The sequence below is a fragment of the Anser brachyrhynchus genome (genome assembly GCF_964034855.1).
Source record: "Anser brachyrhynchus genome assembly, chromosome: Z".
Lineage (NCBI taxonomy): Eukaryota > Metazoa > Chordata > Aves > Anseriformes > Anatidae > Anser > Anser brachyrhynchus.
This window is the reverse complement of record NC_137697.1, coordinates 74,797,970-74,819,892: the sequence shown is the minus strand read 5'-3', so window position 1 is coordinate 74,819,892 and position 21,923 is coordinate 74,797,970. Positions and strand designations below refer to the sequence as shown.

Below are 21,923 nucleotides of genomic sequence, written 5' to 3'. Positions count from 1 at the left end.
TGCGTGATGTTGCAACAGCTCTGTTCATGCTGCACAAGAGTTATTTATGTGGTATCTCATACATCTTGCCAGTGAATCTCAGCATCCTTTCATTCTTTACCAGATCACTCCCAAGAATTGTCGTGAATGGGGATGCAGAATCTCCCCCCCCAATCAACTGCGTATTTTAAGTTAAAATTCTGATACCGTTAACAGCCATTTCCTTGGCTCATGAGAGAGCAGCCCAAATTAAGTTTTTTTCCCTCCCCTCTCCTTCTTATTCAACCTCTTAGCTTCGGTCTGTTAGACTGCATTTAGACATGGTAATGCTGTTCTGGGGACTTAGGCTTAAAACCAAAGTGACACTGCACAAACACTTCAAAGGACATCATTCATATATGCAGACACTAGGAAAAAAATCTCCACAGCAACCAAAGTTAGCAAGTTTCCATAATGTTGAGCTGTAGCTTGATTTATTTTAAAAACTTAACTTTCCATGTATAAAAATAAGATTCATGGTAGACTTACAGTACACAAAAGACCAACCAATACCTATTTTATAAAATGGTTTAATGAATGCATGCATGTCTGATACAATGATCAATAAATTTACTTAATTCAAATTATTTACTGTTGTAAACATTTTACAAAAGCATTGTGATTTATCTGGATATACAGTCCTTGATGGAAGAACTATTCAGACTGAATCAATGGCACATCAAAAAATAAAGCTGACAATACCCATTCTGCATATTCTCTTTCAACATGATTCCAGCAAGAGAAACAGCATGGTATAAAAGTGTACAGTAAAGATTGTTCCTACCATAACATCAAATTCTGAAAACTGTAAATACAAGTTAAAGTGGATGAAACAGTCAGAAGTCATAATTATTGTAACCAGTCGGAAATTACAGTAAGAAATGTTATCCAGTTATATGTAGCTGTCAAAAAAACATTTCTTTCTTTGTCAGTTGATAATTCCTTTCCAACAAGACAGCAAAACTTTGGCAATTAGAGGTGCTGAAAATAATCTTAAAGTTCAAGACACAGTCACAGCATTTTCTTTGTGGAAGGTGAACTGTACACCAAGGCTCAGAGGTTGTGAAAACTGTTTCCACGTGGAAAAAAGTGCAAATGTCCTGCACAGATAGCTTAAAAAGCTGCTGGTACAATCATTCACCAACAGAATCTTTGTTTTTCTTTTTGCATAGTTCACACATTACTGGGAATGTGACAGGGTGTGCTATTTTTGGCAAGAGCAAGAAGAAAGTGATACTGGTGTGAGTTGCCATGTTGGGCATGCTGGATCCATGCAGAATTCAGGTAGAGGGCTGCTACCTGATGTTGTTGGACACTGAATACTGATTTTGTTTTTGCTGAAGCAGTTCTGTGATAGCCAACAGCTTCTTAAGAACATGCTGTGGAAAAAAGAGTCAGTACAACCATAGGTTAGCAACTAGTGAAAAACAAAGTTTTACTTGAGATACATTTTCAACATTACTCTAGCAGACTTACAATTACGTATTTTAGACTATAAAGAAAAGAGGGAGGGGAACACGACACAACAGCTCTGATTTCCTAGTCAGTACGACACTACTTGAAAAGGGAACTCTAAAACAACATTGTGAAATTTGCTACTGCACCCATGGATCTTCTTGATTCTTGCTTCTTTAGCACAGGTAGGCTAAGAAAGTATACCGCTAACACATGGTTGGGAGTTCAATCATTTTTGTCATTATGGAAGTACAGTTCTAATTAAAATAGGTGATCCTGGCATAATTAGGAAGAAAAGGGGAAAAAAAATACAAGAGAATTTTGTCCTTAGAAACCCATACTGAGAATCTCTCCTGTGACATACGAAGTTAAGTATATCAAGGAAACAGAATCACATCCCTCATCATTATCTGTATCAGGTTTTTCTAAAGATGCACTTTTTTTTTTTTTTTATTTAAGAGAGAAGAAAACCATAACCCATTTGTTCGAGCGCATGTATTTAATACTGAAAGCTTCTGTCCTGCCTTGCCAGTCTGGCCACTGCTTGTGTTTTTTGTCATGACTATCAGCCACAATGACTCAATTATGAACTCAAACGTGCCTTTTTTCTCTCATGCCAATGAAGAGGTAGATTGCTGTTATTAAGCTGGATTAGATTTCAGGTGCTGTACTAAAAAACACCTATTTTATTTTCAATTCCTTGAGCTTTTTTTTCTTCCAAAGTTAAGTGAGTTAAACACAAATGTACTTGCTTGTTTTATTAAATCATCATAGAAGTTCTCGGCAGCTCTAGTTTGGAAAAAAAAAAATAGTGCTGAAATATGCATTATTCAAGTAAAAGGGCACTTGCTCTTCTGCTGCCAAAGGACCTGCCATACAGATTTATGGTCTACCTGGGATTAAGTTAAGGCCTTATAAATAGAATAATAAAAGTGATTATAAGAGGTATTTGAAAACAGTAAAATTAACTATCAATAAATATCCAAAACTTAACCTCTTTGAAAGTGAGTCACTCCAAAACAAAACCAACTCCCCCAGAAAGCCCCACAACCAAAACAACCAAGGGTAAGCCTCAATAACCAAAATCTAAACGAAACAAAAAACAACTCAGAAAATCCTCTGTGGGAGTCCCCTACTGGTTTCACTGAACATGTATCGATGGTTTCAGCTGATAATAATCAAATTTAAGAAAGACTGTTGCTAATAAAAGGTTTTTTAAGTGCAACTGTCCCTGCCCTGGAAGCACTAGCATCAAATGGTAGCTTACTCAAATCGCTATTGCCTGCACAGCACAATACACAGAAATGTTACTGTGCAGTAAAGTTTAATTCCTTACTTGAGGTTCACTGTTATTAGCAGACCAAAAGGAGGTATATTACTTCTGTAGAACTTCGAGGTAACGCGTTAAGTAATTTGAAGTTGTTCCTTTTTAAGTTTTTATAAAGCCATTTGGAAGTTTAATAGAATGGAGTAATCATTTACAGTTGGCCTGCTTAACAGCTGGAACAAACTAATCACTTACAGTGGGTTTGCTAGAAAAGCTTGCCACGTTTGTTTATAAATGTACTACAAAATTAGGAAGCAGAAATAAGATAGCAATAGAAAGCTAGGGGAAGTAAATTTAGTTCAGCTGAAAAAAAAACATCCTTAAAATACTGACCTAGAGAAACTGTCAGTAGTTTCACAGATTGAGGCTTCCTCTAGAAACTAAAATCTTCCTCTCTAAACCTGAAAAATCTTGGTTTTATTGTACAAATCTTGCAACTATGGACTAAGTATTTACAACTAACAGCCTTCTTGTGATACGCACATTTTAAGTTTTTTTAATCAAACATAATGCTAGCCAGAAATACTTAAAAGAATCCTGGCGTGATGAATTAACTCAAGACATACTATCTGCACCTGTGATTTGATGGTTAATCTTTGTAGTTTACCTGCATTACACCTCGCTCATTACTGAGTGTCCGAAGTTCATCTGAATGTGCCACACAAATCTCGTGCAAGGCTGCCAGATCACGGGATAGGTCAGTTCTAGAGTGCTCTGTAGTGTCTGGAAGCTCAGGAACATTCTTGAACAAAAATGAAGAGAGCAGATTTACAGACAGTGAGTACCCAGGTAAACCCTGTACAGCTAAAGTCACAGCTCTAAGTAACTCATTAAACTACTTATAAAAAATAATACTGTGATTAAAACAGATTAATCCATTATTTTCAGGACAATGGTTTTCAGAGACCTTGTGTAAAATTTCTCATTTCGAGAAAACTGATGCATCATCACCATATACAGAAATTGCAGTTCAACCAGAAGAGGCGACCTACCTGGATGCCACACTAAAATACTCGTTTCTGTATCTTATCAAAATATTCTGAGATGTCTTTTAGGTCACTTTAAAGAATCAACTGAGGAAGCTAGGCTCATTTATCTTTTATCTTCATTTTTAATACAAATTGTTGGGATAAATACACACATACATGAGCTCCTAACTTCTGTTACAGCTACCATACGCAAAACAGTAAGAGTTTAAATATAATAAAGCAATTGTTCAATTTCAAACTACAGTATGTACAACACATTTGGGATATTCTGGGGAATGCTGGCTGAAATCTATTTTTTAAAACAGAATTTCCATGTCTGGTCAAAGCTATATGAAATTATACATGGGATTTTTTCATTTCAGAATATATTTTTACAGACTTTTTTGGCCAAGATTCCTAATTCTCATGCAGATTAGGTATATTTTAGCTTCTCACATCTATAGAGTTGCTAAATGAACAAAATGTATGATGTTTGATGGTTTCAGTTTTGTGTGACAGGGCAGACAGCAATCTGCATTTTTTAAAGATGCGAGAGAAAAATTTATCCAGTAACAAGCATTCAAAATCATGTGGAAGCTGATGCATTTTTAAGCTAGTCAATAAAAAGTGTAAAGAATTTTCATTTACAATACTGCATATTTGCATTTAATTTCCAGAAAAGAATTTTTAATCACTTACCCCAAGTTCATCTAAAAACATGATCATGCGATGTTTGTTGCTCTTGATGAATGGATTTACCCCTTCCATATATGGCTCCTAGTAATTTTTAAAAGTATTCATTTTAAAAAGTGTTCATTAAAACATATCAATACCAAGTGAATTGTCATACCTGATGTGAATGCAGTGCTGTCAGACAAATGAGATTACAAAAGTGACTTTACTTTCTCAAGTGTATTTCTGAGCACCTGAATGATGTACACAGGTCGAAAGACTGCACTTCTTGTTTCCCAGGTGGATTCAAAAATAGTTTCTTACAGGCATACTAGCATGAAATTTAAAATTTCTGAAATATTTCAGATGATTTTCCCCACACATACTAGCTTTAGTAAACAAATGCTGTACGACTTTCAAAAAGGATTATCAGAAGCGGGCACCCTTTTCTTTCATTAACACTTGCACTACAAGTGGTGTGTGTCAGAAGTCACTTTCATGATGCTGAAGTCCACGTGTACTTTTCAACCATGTTGCTTGCTGCTTGGGAACTGAGACAGACCACTTGTTGCTTGCCTTCTCTTAGTGACACTGCAGAAACTTCATTAAAAGCTAGAGCTTTTTAGTGCAAATTGTCAAGCTGATTTACAACATTCACTAAGTCTAACAAAAGGAAAATGAATACAAATAGAAGAGGTGTTTGGAAGCTCTACAAGAGAAAACACTAGCGTAAGGAGCAAGTAAACGCAAGGTGAACCAGCAGGTGGCGAGAGACACTAACGAAGTTAGTAGTTCTTCATTTGTTTCAGTATTGGATACTCTATATCCAGCTCTGAGTTGAAGTCTGCTCTCAGTTTGAACGTGAATTATTATATACAGCTAGATGCCTGCTGAGTTTGTATTCTCATAGCATCAATACATAGTGGCATCACATTCCGTAATGCCTACTGTAATGCCATTCATTCATCAATTGTTTTAACAGCCCCTTGCTGATACTACCAGGTTCAAAATCTTCATGGGATGCACCAAGTCAGCTTTTTAGATCAATTTGTCCCAAAACAGTGGGCCTCCTCTTCACAGTTTGGCCAGACTGCTATTCCCCTGGTTCAGATCAACACCCTGTTTAGTTCCAAATGAAGAAGACAGAAAAAGTGCAGGAACAAAGCCTCTACGCTGCTGATGACAAACACGTCAGGTTTCAGAATTTGCGTAAGAAAACAAAAACAGATTTTTGCCAGTATTCAACAGGAACATTGAAATATATCAGAAAAACAATTCTAGGCTGTTCTGTGCACATATAATATTTACCTTAGCTCCAAATTCAACCAAATTTGCTAAATTCTGCACAGACTTGGCGACCAGCGTCAGCGTTCTTGCAGCAGTAGGGGAAGGAGAATCTGACAGGAATACAAAGTAGAGTTACTGGCCATTGCATTTAAGACTACCAGCAGTCACATGGAAGTAAACTCTTCTCCAATTTATATTTGCGGATTTGAATGCTTTCAATGTTATAACAGATGAGCATGCGGAAAATATCACTTGGTAAAGTAATTACTAAAGCAATGTACATTTTATGTCCAAAAAAATAAGAATATCTGATTTTGCTACTAGCTGTACACAGAAGTAGGCAAAATGAAGTGTTGTTTAATAAGAATTACGTGAAGTAGCGAGAACCATTTCCACAAATATTAAACAGTTCTGGTGAAAGGAAGATTACTTGCAAAAGTAAAATACTAAAAAAGCTTTACCTTTCTCCATATTTGTTTATACCCACCTAAGTGGGCTCTTAAGTGTTTCACCAGTTATACTTTGAGTTACTAGCACCAGGAATATAGAATAACTATGACATGCAATCCTGGCTTGTATTTCCATAGAAGTGTAGTCACTTCCTGTGCTTAACACTGCGCTTAGCACTTTACATTAACCTCACAGTCAGTTAAAACTTCGTTTTCCAACAAGTGACAGTAGCAGGACTGTTAATTTCCCCCAAATTACAGTAAATGGCCTGGTCAAAAGCCAGTTTTGAATTTTTCCAAAATTGACATAGTTACTAGATAGACTATAAATTTTATAGTTCTTTGTAAGAATGCCCTATACTGTTTATTGTCTGTCTGCGCCTTTTGTTCTCTGTCCTCCCCCTAACCCCTGCAATCCACTGAAACCCAGTTCTAGACCGGCAGAACTGGTCAAAAGAAGTGTTTTATTTCACACAACTCAAATATGTTTGAAACAAAGGAGTTGAATTTTGAAGCAAATATATTTTTTTCTGTGCAGTTACTAAGGTAATATGATTTCTGCTGAAACTGAACCATGCCCAATACACACAGCCTTCAGGATACTTTTTTCTCATTATGGGAAAAATGGAAGCCTTGCTCCAAAAGGAGTGTCAACCTTTCTATTATTATTTTCTGAACAGCACTAAAAGCCCTATACAGGGTCTGCGAATTTACCTTGGCAATAATCAAGAATATTAGCAGAACTTATGCACAGGACTGTAGCAAGGTGAGCTTAACTGGGATTGCACAAATTGATAGATACCTTTTCACACATATAGACGCAGTGGTCTCATTATAGCCCAGGTCAGGAGGGACCTAACTTGCAAATTATCTTAAGATAATAAAATACCAAGGATCACTGTGTGTGAAAACAGGCCATGTTTCTTAAATGCTTTCTCCAAAGTACATGTGGAAATGATTACAGAGTGAGAAAGGAACTTTCAGTTTGACACAGACCTTCTCATTTAGTGTAAAACAGGAAACATGCTACATGGTCTGAAAAACTGTTTACAAAAGAAAAAAAGGAGTTTTTCTGAATCAGACTTCCGATTTTGTGTTTCCAAATCAGCATTTTAGTAGTAAAATCAGGAAACTGTTAGGGAGGGAAGGAGGAAGAGCAATGGCTAGTGCTAACCAAATACCCTCTAGTTTGGTGTGATCTTTGGCAAAAAAGTATGGGTAACAAAGATGGGGTATATCATACTTGAACTTTTAAAAACTATGTAAGTCAGACGTCTGAATTTAAATTTTCATAATAAAGTTTTCCCTTTGGTAATTTATGCCTTTCCTTTCTTCCTCCCACACAAGAAATATAGTAAAACTTCAATCTTTAGTTCCCCTCAACATACCCTTTTGTCAAAAAGATACACGCACTTGCTGTTCCATCCTTCAGTTAAAAATGCCCACAAGCATGCCTTGGTGCTTAAGGCAGCTGGCATGGAACAGTCCATACTCTCAGCAGTGAGGCTTCACGACAGGAAAGCCCCATGCCGCCAGCTGTGTTGGATGTGATTCCTGATGGGTGCCAGTGTCCCTCTCACCCCTGAGAGACGTCTGGGAGAACGCTACCGGTACTGAGCAGCACCGTGCCACAGACCAGTTCTGCAATCCTGCTCTTGCAAACAGGAATGTTCCCCGTCACTGCTTTTGCTACTGCTATAAATGCACCTCTACCAAAAGAGCAGCAAAAAAAACAGTTAACTACACAGGGAGAACATTCACTTTGGCACATCCATGGGAACCCTTACAGGTAGCCTTTATGTCAAACAAGATTACTGTCTCGAGTCCACACCAACCCACCCTTTAGAAATGCTACCGCTCTCTCTCATGTTTAAAATTCCTGATTTGAGATTACTTTGACTCGTTAAGTACAGTCAAAGACTTGTACAACGTCTGGAAGCTATCGAAGCAGCAGGTTCAAATGGGTTATTCAAGAACGATTTTCTAGTTGCCAAAATATATTCCAGGCTCTGCAGACACACTTTCAACTCTATAGATCTTGTTCATCGAAGAGATACCACAGAAGTTCAGACATGAACTTTGACATTGCATTCAAAACGAGATGTGAGGATCACATGCTTGGCTTTTCCACACTGATAAAATGTACTGCACACTGCTAGACTATAACTCTACACTGTATCATTGAATACAACAGCACACATCCTGGAGTTTAGAACAAGCACCTTCTAATCTTCAAGGGTGAAAGGCTCACTGTTAGGGAGAAGTCATAAGTGATGTGGATAACATGAGTTTGGACACCGTTCAAAAAGCTTCATCATTTTCTACGTTAGACACTAAACTCATGCCTACTACTATACAAGGTATGAATTTGATCTGAAGCATATAGTCACCTGAGATGATATTAAACATCCTTGGGTTCAGGATAGCAGGACAAATCAGTCGAAGAAAAACAAAGCCACTGAAATGGGAAGAAAAATTTATTTTGTTCAATAATAAAATTAGAGAAGTAATGTAAAACTGTGTAGTCTTTAAGGATTCAAGTTAGTGTGAAAATCTTCTTAAGACAGACAACAACCAACTAGCCTGCACTCTGTGAACATGTTTGTTAGTTAGGAACACTGATACGACTTCAGCTATGATAAAAACCGAAAGAACAGGCATATTGATTTCCCAATTAAGGTGAACGGTTGAAACTGCCTGGGAAGAACTTAACTGCGAAGTCATACTGAAGCTGATCGAAGTCCACGCTGGCTTCAGAAAGGAAAGGCCCCTGCTCTCCTACCTTCCGGAGGTTTTCTGCTGTGCATTACAGAGGGCGTTCATCCTGCAGCCGCCCACTACGCCAACCAATGTAAAGAGTGCAGGGCTGCGTGGGCGGAAGGGAACCTCTCTTTTGGCAGCAACACAGCCTTAGATCAGCTTAAGCCAACCCATATCCTGATGACAGCATGTTGCAGCAGCAGAATAAATAGTAAGCGATCTACCTTCCTTCCAGAAGTAACTGCTGCCATCTAGAAAGCTGGAAAAAGCATTCTGTTTGCAGAGCTAGGAACTCATTCAACAGAAGGTCAAAACAACCTTCAGCAGCATGACAAAAATCTAACTTTCTTAATAGCAGAACTAGGAAACACCCAGCTCATGGCAACCTCAATCCTGCCCAACTGCTGTATGAGGAAGAGACATACAGACCAGCAAAGACAGTCTAAGCCATCCTTCATTTTGTTTGGACTGCTTAGACATTACCACCAGACTGTTCTTCACTACAGCAGTAACAAAGCCTTAACTTACAAAGGAGGGAATGGGATGTTGCACTGCCTTGCTTATTGTTAAGTCCACAGTGACTGTAATATTCGTATTACTTGGGTGTATGCATGTAGCATCACCTGTTACATATACCGATAAAGAAGCTTCTTTCTTCTCCAAGAACAACAAATTATGGATTGATAAGACAATAATCTTGACCCTTCATGAAGAAATAAAATTCTATCGCGTGAATTTAAACCTATTAATAAGTACATAATTTTGAAGTCATGGCATACACACCGACCTCTCTTTTTTTTTTTTTGTAAAACTGTCTGAAGCTGAAGACCACTGAGGTACAATCAGAAAGGATGGACCTTGCTGATCCAAAAGATTTGGTGCTTCTTACCTTGCCTAAATTAATGAGTCAGTATCTATATGTGATTTTTACAATCAGAGAGAAATGACAGCAGTGTCTGAGTAACAGGGAAGCTACCCAGACATCTAAGAACTGTCCACATGTCTCTGAATACTCTAAGCATTTGTTCACCATGATTAGTGCAATAAAACATGACAGTCTTCACCAAAGGCTGCAAAACTGTAGTGATAAGTCACAAGTACCAGTTGTAAAGACTAAGGTCACACCGGAAAGTGACCCAATATTTATAGCACTGGGTGGAGACCTCTAGAAAACTGTAAGTGTGAGCTGTGTCCACATAAAGAAAGCCACATGTTTCTCTGGAGCTGGGGTGGAACAAAAAGATGTTATATATCCACTGCTGAGCTCTACAGCCCTGCAATGTGTTAGCCCCTCAAAACAAGAGGGGCTCATAATATGAGCAGCCTTAATTTCAAGGTTAAGATCCAGCACAGCACCCTGGATGACATAAACTGTGGCTTTTAATGTTGAAATGATAAACAAGGCCCAAAGACAAATCCTCTGAAAATCTCCCACTGGAGGGAATCTAACCTCAGTACCTACTGGTACAACTGCCAGATGTTGGGAGGAAATAAATAAATAAAAAGATGTGTCTGATAACCTCAAGCCTGTAACATTTAGAAAAACATTGTCAAGATCACATCTTTGTCAGGCATTTTTGTTGGACTGGCACTGGAAGGTGTTTGAGGAAGAACCTGAATATTGCTTTGGATTATAAATGTAGATTGGAGTTTGTGTGCACAGCGTGAGATCAGAGGAGCCAGTTTGAGCGTCCTCTTGCATCGTTTTTACAGGAGCTTGGGAATGTTCCAACATGGCCGGATGGGAGCAGAGAAATGGACGTAAACTGTTACCATATAGAATTATTTGTTTTCAGAAAACAACAGGGTGTTGATAAGAGTGATTAGCACTAGCAACATAGCACTAGCAACTGGGAGCCTTCTCTGATGCAAAGAACTATATATTCCAGACTGTACTTCACTGAAATCTAATGACAGTTCAATGGGCTTTATGAGAAGGTGTTAGATTCCTTACCATGTTGGGTCTGCATTTTAAGGAGTATTTATCTTAACCTGTGTAAGATTTCTCCAGCAATCAACGCACACTATGTAAGAATTAGGCAGTAAAGCATGGTCTTCCCAGGTCGCATGAGACCAGAATGCAATCTTCAGAGGTCACTGCTCCCTACAGGTATTTGTGAGTTATCCTCACGAAAGTTAACTACTGCTTTAAGAGAAGTTTTTCTTTCACAGAAAGAAAAAGGGAATCATTGTTTTAGTTGTAAAGCTTAACAAAATGCAAGTAAGTTTGAAGTTAAAACTATTAAGTAAAGCTCTCCTGGCCTCTGTACTACATCATCTTACTCTGGCAAAGTTCTATGAACATGATTAAGAATCTAGCAAGCTCTTAATCCTTAATTGGGATATCATGCCTCAGTATCATAAATTACACAGATAGCAATATTTAAAGTAGTATTATAAAGTTTTGTCACTGAAAGAAAAATAGATAAGCACACTGAAGCATATCATTAACAAGACTAGAAGATTACTTTCAACATAGAACATCAAGTAACTTACCTAACAACTCTGGTTCTCATGGTGGTATTAGCTGGCCACTTGCTTTGAACAGACTTCTGCAAGCACCCATAAATATATCTCAACGTCCTGCAAAAATAATAGCTAATTACTCATTCCATTAAACACAGTGAATCAAAATAGTTGCTGAGAAAGGATATAATCCAACCTCCTACTTGACGCAGAACTATTATCAGCTCTAATTTTATAATTTAGATATAAGTTTTAAATTTAAGGGTTTACTTATAAGTTCATACATTTGTAAAAAGTCCATTTGTAACTGTATGTTGAAAAGGCTTACAAATCAGGGAAAGGCCTTCATTAATATATAATTCCATTCATGCAGATAAGATTCTGGGATAATTTAGATGAGCATTAAACATTTTATAACCATTTATGACCTGTTGTTTAAGCAGGTATTTCCTTTTAAAAAAGACCAAATTAGATGTTTTTTTATTTTTAAAACTTTGCTCTTTTTAACTGAGTAACGACTTTTCTTTCCATAAATAAGGGTTAGGTTTTTAGAAGTGTCTGAGCAACCACAGCAATACTCCTCTTCCATCAAAAAATGGGAAAACTGTGTCATTTTTCACCAGTGTTGGGAGCCGCACAATATAATTAAAAGGAGTGCAACTTTTAACCTTGTCAGCACTACCACAAACTAAACACTTCTGTGCTACTCTGCCAGCTCAAATTCAAGGATTTTGTTTAATTTAAAAGCTAATGATACAGTGAAAGAAAACAGTAATATACACACTTTATTAGACGGTTCAATTCTAAAATATGAGCACAAGTTATTGTAGCATTTTGAAAAAGAGAAATAAAATTAATCTCTCCATATCCCTGTTAGACAGAAGTAATCATAACAGGTATCACTCTACTACTACCCGCTTGTATTTTGAGTATGGTGTAAATAGTTCCATTTCTCTTTCCCAGCGGAAGAGGACTAGGAAGAATTTGTAATCAACAACATACAACTGTCTCCTAACTTGTACTGTCTTCTACCTCTTTGAGGAAATATGATACTGATTATTTTTATTCTTCTTCTTTCCCTGTCCTCTTGGACCTAGTAGCTTCTCCTTCAAAGAAAAGCAGATATGTGTTAGCCAAAGGGTTTTGCTAAAAAAGTACTATTTATTTCAGAAAGGGTTATTTTTTAATTCATCTATATTCCTCTGTACATACAACAACCCTAAAGACATTAGTCTTGTGACTGATTAGCAAAAGAGGAACCAGTAAGAAAACAATTTTAATGTGCAACATAAATCACCAAACAGGAATTTTCAAACGCAAATCTGAACAGAAAACTGCAACTTACGGAGGCAGTATCTCTGCAGCCATGAATATTTTCTCCACCAATTCTGAAAGTATACTGAGTAAATGTGCCAGATTAGTGTTTACATCTTCATTTTTTTCTAGTTTTGAAGGATTTAACTAAAACCAAAAAAGAAAAAGATTAAGCTTCGTCTCCTAACTAGAGCTACCTATGTAAGTTTTATAATATTACACTTAATACTACTTCAAAATAAATTAAATATTCTGCCGCTGTACAAATGTCAAGACTCCTGCAGAACTCAAAAATCTGATTCAATGGCTAGCAAGCACCTAAGAAGCAATAATTCTACTATGCTACGCTTTTAATAGCGCATTCAACACTATCCATCTACATGACTTTTTGCATCTTTTAATTCAAATTACTGAGGACTCCCATCCTTTCCCACAATTCAGCTAGAGTAAAACACAGAAGTTAGGAGAGTCGTTTAAAAAAAAACCTGTAAGATCAGTAACAAGCCATTAACATGAGGGAGTCGAAAGTCATAATAGAATCACAGAATGTTAGGGATTGGAAGGGACCTTGAAAGATCGTCTAGTTCAGTCCCCCAAGTTCTGACTTCTACAACGTCTTGAGCTTACTAGAAGTTATTTAGGACAGGCCATTGAGTAACTGCTGCAGAACAACCTACGTTTTTGTTCTGTAGAAAATGTAACTTAAAGAAATGTGAATTAAAAAACTTAAAAATTAGTACTATGAATATTGCTCAAGCTAACATCTAGAAAAACTTAATGAATTCAGTCCCTGTATTAATCATGTAAATTAAATTTAGTTCGGAGAGATCGATAAATGTCTCTAAAGCTAATATTTAATGCAAACATAATGTCTAACAGTCCGTAGATAATTGTGTCAATAAACCAAGATGTTTAAAAACATAGTTCAAGGTATCACCTCACAGGACTGCTTGCTCTCCATTATCTTTAATATAGAGTCTTTCAGTGCATGGTGAACGAAACGTGTTGCTGTGGCTTTCATGTACTGCTCCATAAGTGTACTTGCTAAAGTGGTGGCACGAAACAAGGTAGTAGCTTCATCTGAAAGAAAAAAAAAAAAGTGAAAAGCTGAGAAAAGGAGATAAAGAACGGTTAAAATAATTGGTGTTTACATTTCTGTGTGTTGTAAATAAAGAAGAAAAAAGAAGGCACCAGAGCCCTTCCCTCCCTACCCGCCCACAGTTTCAGTAAACTTTAGTGTAATAAGTACAATACCTTCCATGCTTATTTCCCTGTCATTTAGTGTTCGTAACAACAAGGACTCAAGCTTTTCATGAAGAAAAATCTTCAATAAAATGCCAGCCAACAGTGTTCTGTCCTGTCCACAAACATGTGATAAGGCATAGACTACATGAAGCTCTTTCTGGAGTATAAGCTGAAAGAAAAACAGAATTTTATAATATTCATAAACTTCTAACAGTTGTGGAGAAATTGGCATCATATATCTATAGCGATATAGATGTCACTATAAATATAATGATGTCAGCCCGTGTTATTGAAATCTGTCTCAAACAACAAAGTGAGTTTTGACTGGTGATCTAAGGAAAGTTAAAAAATTTATACCTCTTTAAACTCACTGTACTCCTCTTCTGGCATGATTTTCTCCATAGAATACCGTGCTCGAACACGTAAAGATCCTGGCTCAATACCCTTTAATGGTACATGGGAACTGAGTTGAAACCACTCATCTGTTGCATGTCCTTTTTGCAATCGGCTTAGTTGGCAACGCATAAACACTTAAGGAAAAAAGCATTTTTCAGTTAAGTTATCACCAGCAAAAAAGTGTTAGTATAGAATAAAAAACAGTATTTTTGTCACATGCCATCTCATTTCAGCAATTAATTAATAGTAACCAAGGTTTTTGCCATCAATATATTAGCAAGTTCTCTATTCACTGGTTTAAAAGATTCCTGTGAACTGAAGTGGAAGTAATACAAGGCGTTCTGTAAGTAATGTACAAATATACAATCAAAAATGACACTCAGATATTGACATAATTTTCTTTTTTAACACCCATGTGGAGGGTAAAGAAAGTGCTACCCTGTAATTCCTGGTAGCAGTCTCAAAATAAAAGCTTATAAAGTGTTCAGAATTTACTGTGCTGTTTTTCCAGCTTTGGGCTGATATCACCATCAGGCCTGCTCCCTGACCATTCTGTTACTTTTTGTTATTTATTATTATAGTGACACTACTTAAGTTCCTCGCATTAAAGTACCGCCAAGCAAACAGTCTTTGACTTTTCACATTTCTGCAAAGCCTATACACAACATGGCCTTGCAGGAATTGTCAACAATTCCAGCAGACTTTCTACTGCCCCAGTGTTGCAACAGGTGCAAGCAGGTTATCATTTCATACTGGATCAGAATAACATCATATTTATAATGCTAAATTCAGGACATTCCAGTTGCCTATTTCACATTCTTTGGAGCTGATAAACTGATATAAGATAATGCATTCAGGTCAGTTGAGCAGTGTGAAAAACAATTCATCATCTGTCACTTATCACCAGTGTGGATGGGACCACAATCCTATCAATCAACTTTCCTAGAATATTTCTTCCCAGCAAAGCTCCTATACACCCACAAATAAGCAATGTGTTTTCTTGCTTTGCTCACAAACGTATGGCACGTACTTCTCACCGATGGGGACAGTAAAATACAAGATTGAGGATAATCTGATTGTTTCTTTCTTTCCTGTTACTATAGTAGCATTCATAACTGTAATATTGCCTGGAAATTAGGGAGGGAAGGCAGCAAATATCTAGCCAGCACTAGTAGGTTGACTTCCCAGTGCCACAGAACTGACAAGTGTGCACCACAGTGACCCTTTTTCTTCTGCCAGTTGCACAATCTAAACTACCAGCTTCAAAAACAAGCTGTGGCACTACTGCAAATAAAAACTCTGCCTGAAAGGAAAAACATAAGCTAATATTTTGCTCTACAGACTTGCCTGCCTGTGTTGACCCCCTCCATTACAAAAATGTTTCTTTTTCACCATTAACTAATTTGAAATGAACCAACTACCTAGTACAAACACCAAACCAAAGCTCTCACTCCAGTTCAATCCTATGTGGAGCCCTGAGAGCCTGCTTCAGCTTTCTAATCAAACCCAAGCATTCCAGTTCTCAGTAGCAGCAGATGGGGTCCACTAATGCAGTCTATGGCTTTGTTGTGTTTTCTGTTTTTCTTTTTTAAGACATTTATATGTATTCACTTGAACAAATCCTTATGCAAATTTACTTCTCTTTCTTAAGAGAAATAAAGCGAAAATGAACAGAATTAATAATAAATTGCTTAGTATCATTCCTGTATGCTTGAAATAATTTTAAAAAGCAAAAATACTAAAATAATTATGCATTATTTGTAACAGACAAACATCAAAGTCAAAGACTTGAGAGCTCAGGAAGCATTTTAAAGTACTGAAGAAACAGCCTTCGTGCTCTTATTTTAGTATTTATTTCTGTGTGTTATGATGGAAAAAATAAAGCAGTGAGACCCATACCAGATTTTCAGGACTTCAATCTGCTTTTTATGGCAGAAGCAGCAAGCAGAAAAGCTGACTTAAACAAATAATGGGGAAGATTACAGTACCAGCCTCACATGACTCCCATTTCAGAGCAATCCACATTTAGTAACTGGTTGAAAAGCTGAATGTTCATGAAAGCAACTAGTTATCTTGCTGTTGGAAAGTTCAGGAGTTATTCAGGCAAGATATCTAGGTCTGTTAGGTGAGGTCTGTTTTAGCTTATTTTTTCCCCCCATTTATTTCAAATATTTAATAGGGCTGAGATACATGTTAATTCAACTTGAGTTGAATTTTTCCTTTTTCCTCAAAATGAAATTACGGTTCAGTTATGCACTAAGAGTGCATCTAACAGCAGTCAAGCGACTCTGCCAATAAGGCACCCATCATCTCCCTAGCAGCTGGATGCATTCAAAGTCAACACAATCTTCCCAATCTGGACTGAGAGAAGCAAACTCCAAAAACAATTAGAAAAAAAAATTACTTAAGTATTCCATTCACAAACTACCCCTATAAAGGTTCTTGTTTTACTAACCAAATCATTCAGGTAGCTAGCTAATTTCTTTTCTAGCTCAAATGAATACAGTCACAGTGCAAGCACATGCTCAAAACTGCAACTAAAACCCTTTTGTCTGTCAGAAGAAATGGATCTTTTTCCTCCAGGTATGCAAGAATTTTTCTAATCAGAGGAAGGGCAAAGTTTTGGAATTGAATGAGGTTCTGCAAGAACATTCAATCTGAGTAGTAATTCTCCTACTTTGGTCACAGCTACAATCTCTTCTCTACAAATCTCTTCTCTGGAAAAATCACAAAATTAACACCACGGCATAAATAACAGGCCAGTAACACAATGTACTTAAACTGAAAACAATTGCAATAGACTATAAATACTCTGCCAGGCTTTCAAATAGACAGGTCTGAACACAGTGGAAAGGAAAAATTCTTGAAACAGGCTGAGGATGTGTGAACATCAAGGAGGAGGTGGGGGCTGATGCTGCTACAGAATGAGTACATCAGCAAACAAGATACTTTGGAAGAAAAAGCGTAAAACACACTGTGTGGGAAGGGAACTAAACTTGAACAATATATATATATATTTACATATATATAGAATAGCTCAGAATACATATTCTTCAGATTGAGCCCTTTCTTTACTGGGTTTACCAGCTTCCTATTAAATTGCTGGAATAGAAACAAAACAACTGCTGAAAAAGCAGCTGTCTAGGTAACAAAAAAAAGGAGTTCTTGTGAACTCCTGTAGAAGGTGGAAGACAATATAAATTCTTTCCCATTCAAAGTGATAAAGAGTTAACTTCAGGTTTAAGGCCAGGAGCGGTACAATGAAAGTACGTAGATAAGGTAAAACAAAGAATACAAAACAAATTTTTGTTCCAGAGACTCTGAAGGTGGCGATTTTTTTTTAAAATTATTATTCCTTTTTAATTGATCAAAGTACCATTTTTCCTCCCTTTTTTCATTAGAAGCAAAAAAAAAAAGTAAAATGAGAAAGAATTCCATACACTCATACTTCAAACAGATCACAGAAATTAACTCAGTGAAACAGTACTTAAAAAGCAGACTTTTTCCTCTTGCTTTTTGGTAGGCACAGTCATCGTATAACACAATAGCTATTCTAGAGAAGAACTATGAAAGCCATGAAATACATAGGATTGGATTACTGTGCATTTTATTACTAAAAACATGCGAGTTTTCGCTGTAAAAAACATTAATGCAAACCCAGTAATAGACATCCAAAACATACAAATACAGTCATGTGATGTGGTAAGTGTAAAAATATACGTAATTCTCTTGTGACAATTACAAGAGTAATGAAAACTGCACAAAGAATCCATTGCTGCAATACATATGCAACTTTTACAGAAAAATACTTACATATATCTGGATCTTTACTTTTCTTTGTTTTGTTACTAAGACTTATCTCAAATCTATTAATATCAGATGAAAGATCACTAGGAGAAAAGACAGAAAGCCTCAATTAATACTATACTTCGCTGGCATTTAATCTTATTCTAAACTCATTCCAATCCTGAATTCTCATTTACAGCCAAAGACACACACTTACATTAACAAAGATATTTAGGTGCCTACATAAAATTCTGCCCATGCATTTATGGCTAAAATCTCACAGTTGTATAACCACACATACAGCATTTTTAAAAAGCATACACAACAGAAGACAGAGTATTAAGAATCTTAAATGCAATGCAACTTACAAGTGAAATTCAGTAAATCAAGAAGAGTGAGACTTACTCAAAAACAAATTCTTCCGACCACACAGGGTTCTGCCCTTCCCTGATATGTGTTTTTGCTACCTGGACACTGTTCAGGTAGATGTTGCAATACGGATTAGTAAAATGCTTTACTGGGAGGGTATGAGCTTCTTCTACATGCAAAATAAGACTGCTGACCTAAAGAAAATACAAAGGATTTACTTCTTTTTGCTAAAACAGAAATACGTAACAAATGAATATAAATTTTCTTCCTCCATGGGGAAGCGTAATATTAATGTATAAATACTGAATACAAAGTATAATTTCCTGATAGAGAAAAAGTTGCAGTGGAACAACATTTTAAGAGGTACCAGTGACAAAGTAAAAGTAATATCAAATAATTACTGAAAACAAATCTCTGGCACCATATGTTTTAACACATCCCACGAGACATTAGTATTTGCAAATACTAGCTGTTCTATGCAGAGAAAATTTTACTGAAATCAAGAACTGGCACTTTGAGTAACAGCCATGGATGGATGATTCCAACCACAATAGCATATTTGGTGCTTTCCTAACAGATTATGTAAAATTACTTTGAAGAATATTTTGAACTGCCTCCTACCGCACAAACTTCTGAAACAGACGTAATTCATATCTGACTCAAACAACTACTGATATCAGCTGATGTCAAATAAATATAATAATTACAGGAATCACCATATTTGATCAGGTCAGCATTCTACGTAAATTCAAATATTCAGCACCACAAACTTCAAATGACAGTACAAGAAAATTACGTAACAATTCACATTAGTTTCTTTACATTCTCTTAGAAGACAGCTTACACCATAAAAGTCACCAGCAGGCTTTTATTTTCCATTACACTCTGCAGAACATGCAGATACGAACTAATTGATCTGTTTTCACATTTTTAAGTTTAAGTTCCCTGACATAACTTCTCTAGGACAGAAATAGAAGTGTGTGATTTTTTATCTTTCATCTTGATGACTCACGCATACTTTTTACCTATTTCCTATTTTATTCCTGTATGGAGACAAACATTTTGTTTTTTGAAGAACAGAATTAGTTCAGATTGCCACTCTTTGTTTGGCTTTTGCAAACTGCAAAAACTAAAAACTAAGCAACCCCCCAATTTTCACCTGACAGTTCATCTGTGAATTCAATTAGTTCTTTACTTCAGAAGCATTTAATCTTCTTTAATGTTAACTACAGAGTAATTCTGTGTGTGCTGAAAAACATTGTATTCTAATTCTCTTTCCACAGACTGCTAAAATAATTACTTTTGGTGTTCCTAGCATTCAAAACTATCAGGCATTCTTGAATTATTTTCCTGTTATTCTCCAATCGTTACAGACTTAGTCATTTATGACTATCTGTCATCTACATCTGTAAGAAATTCTGGCCATGACAGCACTTTCATGTCAGATACTAAGCCACAAGAACGGACCAGCATGCATTTGCTACTAAAAATAAATAGTTAAACAAGCATTTTGTTTATACGTGACATAAGTCTGCCAATTTCTTGTAAAGCTCCTCAAATGTGGAGAATCTAAAGAATTAAGGTGATACGAATGCTGACTTCTTTACACTTTTACTCAAATGAGGTCAGACAGTGATACTTAGCATAGCATCTGCAGATTCCCTAAAAGCACTTTGTCTTTACATATACATGTATTATAGCAAAGTTGAAATGATTCTGGTTCTGCATAACTCCAGAAAGAAAAGCAAGTACATGTAGAATTTGTCAAAAGGAAAATTCTCAGATTTATCAGTTTCGTTTCACAAGGAGACGAAACACTCCCCCTCCCTTCCCCCTAAAAACCCCATAGTATTTATACAGCTTCACCTGACGTAGACGTTTATTTGATGTTCCTGGACTGGTTTTTCTTAAACTGCAAAACATCTGCAGAGCTTTCATCCAGTCCTAAGAGAAAAGGATGTGGAATAGTGTAATGAAAAAGTCAGACAGAGATTCTTGCAATGGACTAGACATCTAAAAAGATATGTTGAATATCTTAAGTATTCCCCTAGCTTAACGTTTTACGTAATTCCAAAGCATTCAAATTTGTTAAAGCAAAATTCTTATCTTTAACAAGCAAATCCAAAAAGAATTTGCAAATCTAAACCATTTTCTCTTTTGGAAATATCAAGCATTGCTAATGAGATGTATACAGTGTGACTTTTACAAATTTTCCAGGCTAGTAGTATTACATTAGATTACAAAGGGCATATAAAATGAAGCAAAAACTTGTTTGCTTCAGAGAAAATAACAGTTAACAAGACAAATAGTTCTGATATTTCTCTCCGGTATTTCTGTATTCCAGTCATAGCACTTGTATACTTCAACCAAAAACTACAAAAGCATTAAACAACGAGAAGTATACCATACATATTTTTCTGTACTGAATTATACCAGAAGAAATGTTCTCCAAAAAACATTAAACAACATAATGGAAGTTCAGTCCATGGCACCTGAACCTGTCCAAACTAAAAAAAAAAAAAAGCAAACAGGCAGGCGCTGGATTCTAAGCAATAGTTTCCTTCATGTATCTCCTACTACTGCATTGTAACACCTGCTAATATAGACTTAACCACTATCTATTTGTAGTATACTTGCTTCCTACTACAGAAGGGTGGTATCATTGAACACTGCAAGGCAAACAAATCACTTTTAAAACCATATTTACCAACAAAAGCTCTCACCTGTGCTTGTTCTGGAGTTTCGCCTGCAAAGTAAAAGATGTAATGCTCTTCACTAAAGTGCTGAACTACTATCTGAAAACAGTTTGGCCTTAAAGACAAACAAAACAAAAAAATATGTTTTATTAATCTTCATAATACTGACAGACACCTTCACTTATTAATCTCAGACTGGACATCGGGAAGCATTTCTTTACCCTGAGGGTGGCCAGACACCGCAACAGGCTTCCTAGCGAGGTGCTGGGTGCCCCGAGCCTGTCGGTGTCCAAGGGGCATTTGGACAATGCCCTCAGTACTGGGCTTTGACTTCTGGTCAGCCCTGAACTGGCCAGGCAGATGGACTGGATGAGCTCTCAAGGTCCCTTCCAGCTGACCCATTCTAATATACCAAAATGACATTTACACTGGACTAATATTTTTCTGCTGATTGTCTGAAAGGAGCATTGAACATGGCATCAATTCGGGGGGGGGGGGCACAACTCTAGCAACAGCACCCATGGAGACAGGATGGACTGCAACAACAAAACTTCTCCCGAGTTTCAAAACATTTTGGTTTGAACACATCATGTCATTTTAAGGAAATCATGTTTCAGTACAGCTAGTTTGGTTTTGAGCATTAAGAAACTTCTAAAATGTTTCATATTGAATATGCATGTCTACTGACTTTTAGTCTAGGCAAAAAACAAGCATC

The 21,923-nt window shown here is 36.6% G+C and overlaps 1 protein-coding gene across 1 annotated transcript in view; it reads right to left on the bottom strand.

Annotated features, from left to right (window-relative positions):
• Positions 1–530: 530 nt before the first annotated feature.
• RASA1 (RAS p21 protein activator 1) overlaps positions 531–21,923 on the bottom strand; it is a 63,730-nt gene continuing 42,337 nt past the window's right edge. Inside the window, exons 12-25 of the mRNA XM_080574211.1 lie at positions 21,236–21,323; positions 20,379–20,456; positions 18,549–18,706; positions 18,171–18,247; positions 14,319–14,491; positions 13,971–14,130; positions 13,654–13,796; positions 12,748–12,863; positions 11,433–11,519; positions 8,567–8,634; positions 5,749–5,837; positions 4,468–4,545; positions 3,408–3,542; positions 531–1,397 (exon numbers count right to left, since the gene is read on the bottom strand). Of these exons, the coding sequence (XP_080430337.1) occupies positions 1,314–1,397; positions 3,408–3,542; positions 4,468–4,545; positions 5,749–5,837; positions 8,567–8,634; positions 11,433–11,519; positions 12,748–12,863; positions 13,654–13,796; positions 13,971–14,130; positions 14,319–14,491; positions 18,171–18,247; positions 18,549–18,706; positions 20,379–20,456; positions 21,236–21,323 (1,534 nt within the window). The 3' untranslated portion in view covers positions 531–1,313. The remainder of the gene's footprint in view (positions 1,398–3,407; positions 3,543–4,467; positions 4,546–5,748; positions 5,838–8,566; positions 8,635–11,432; positions 11,520–12,747; positions 12,864–13,653; positions 13,797–13,970; positions 14,131–14,318; positions 14,492–18,170; positions 18,248–18,548; positions 18,707–20,378; positions 20,457–21,235; positions 21,324–21,923) is intronic.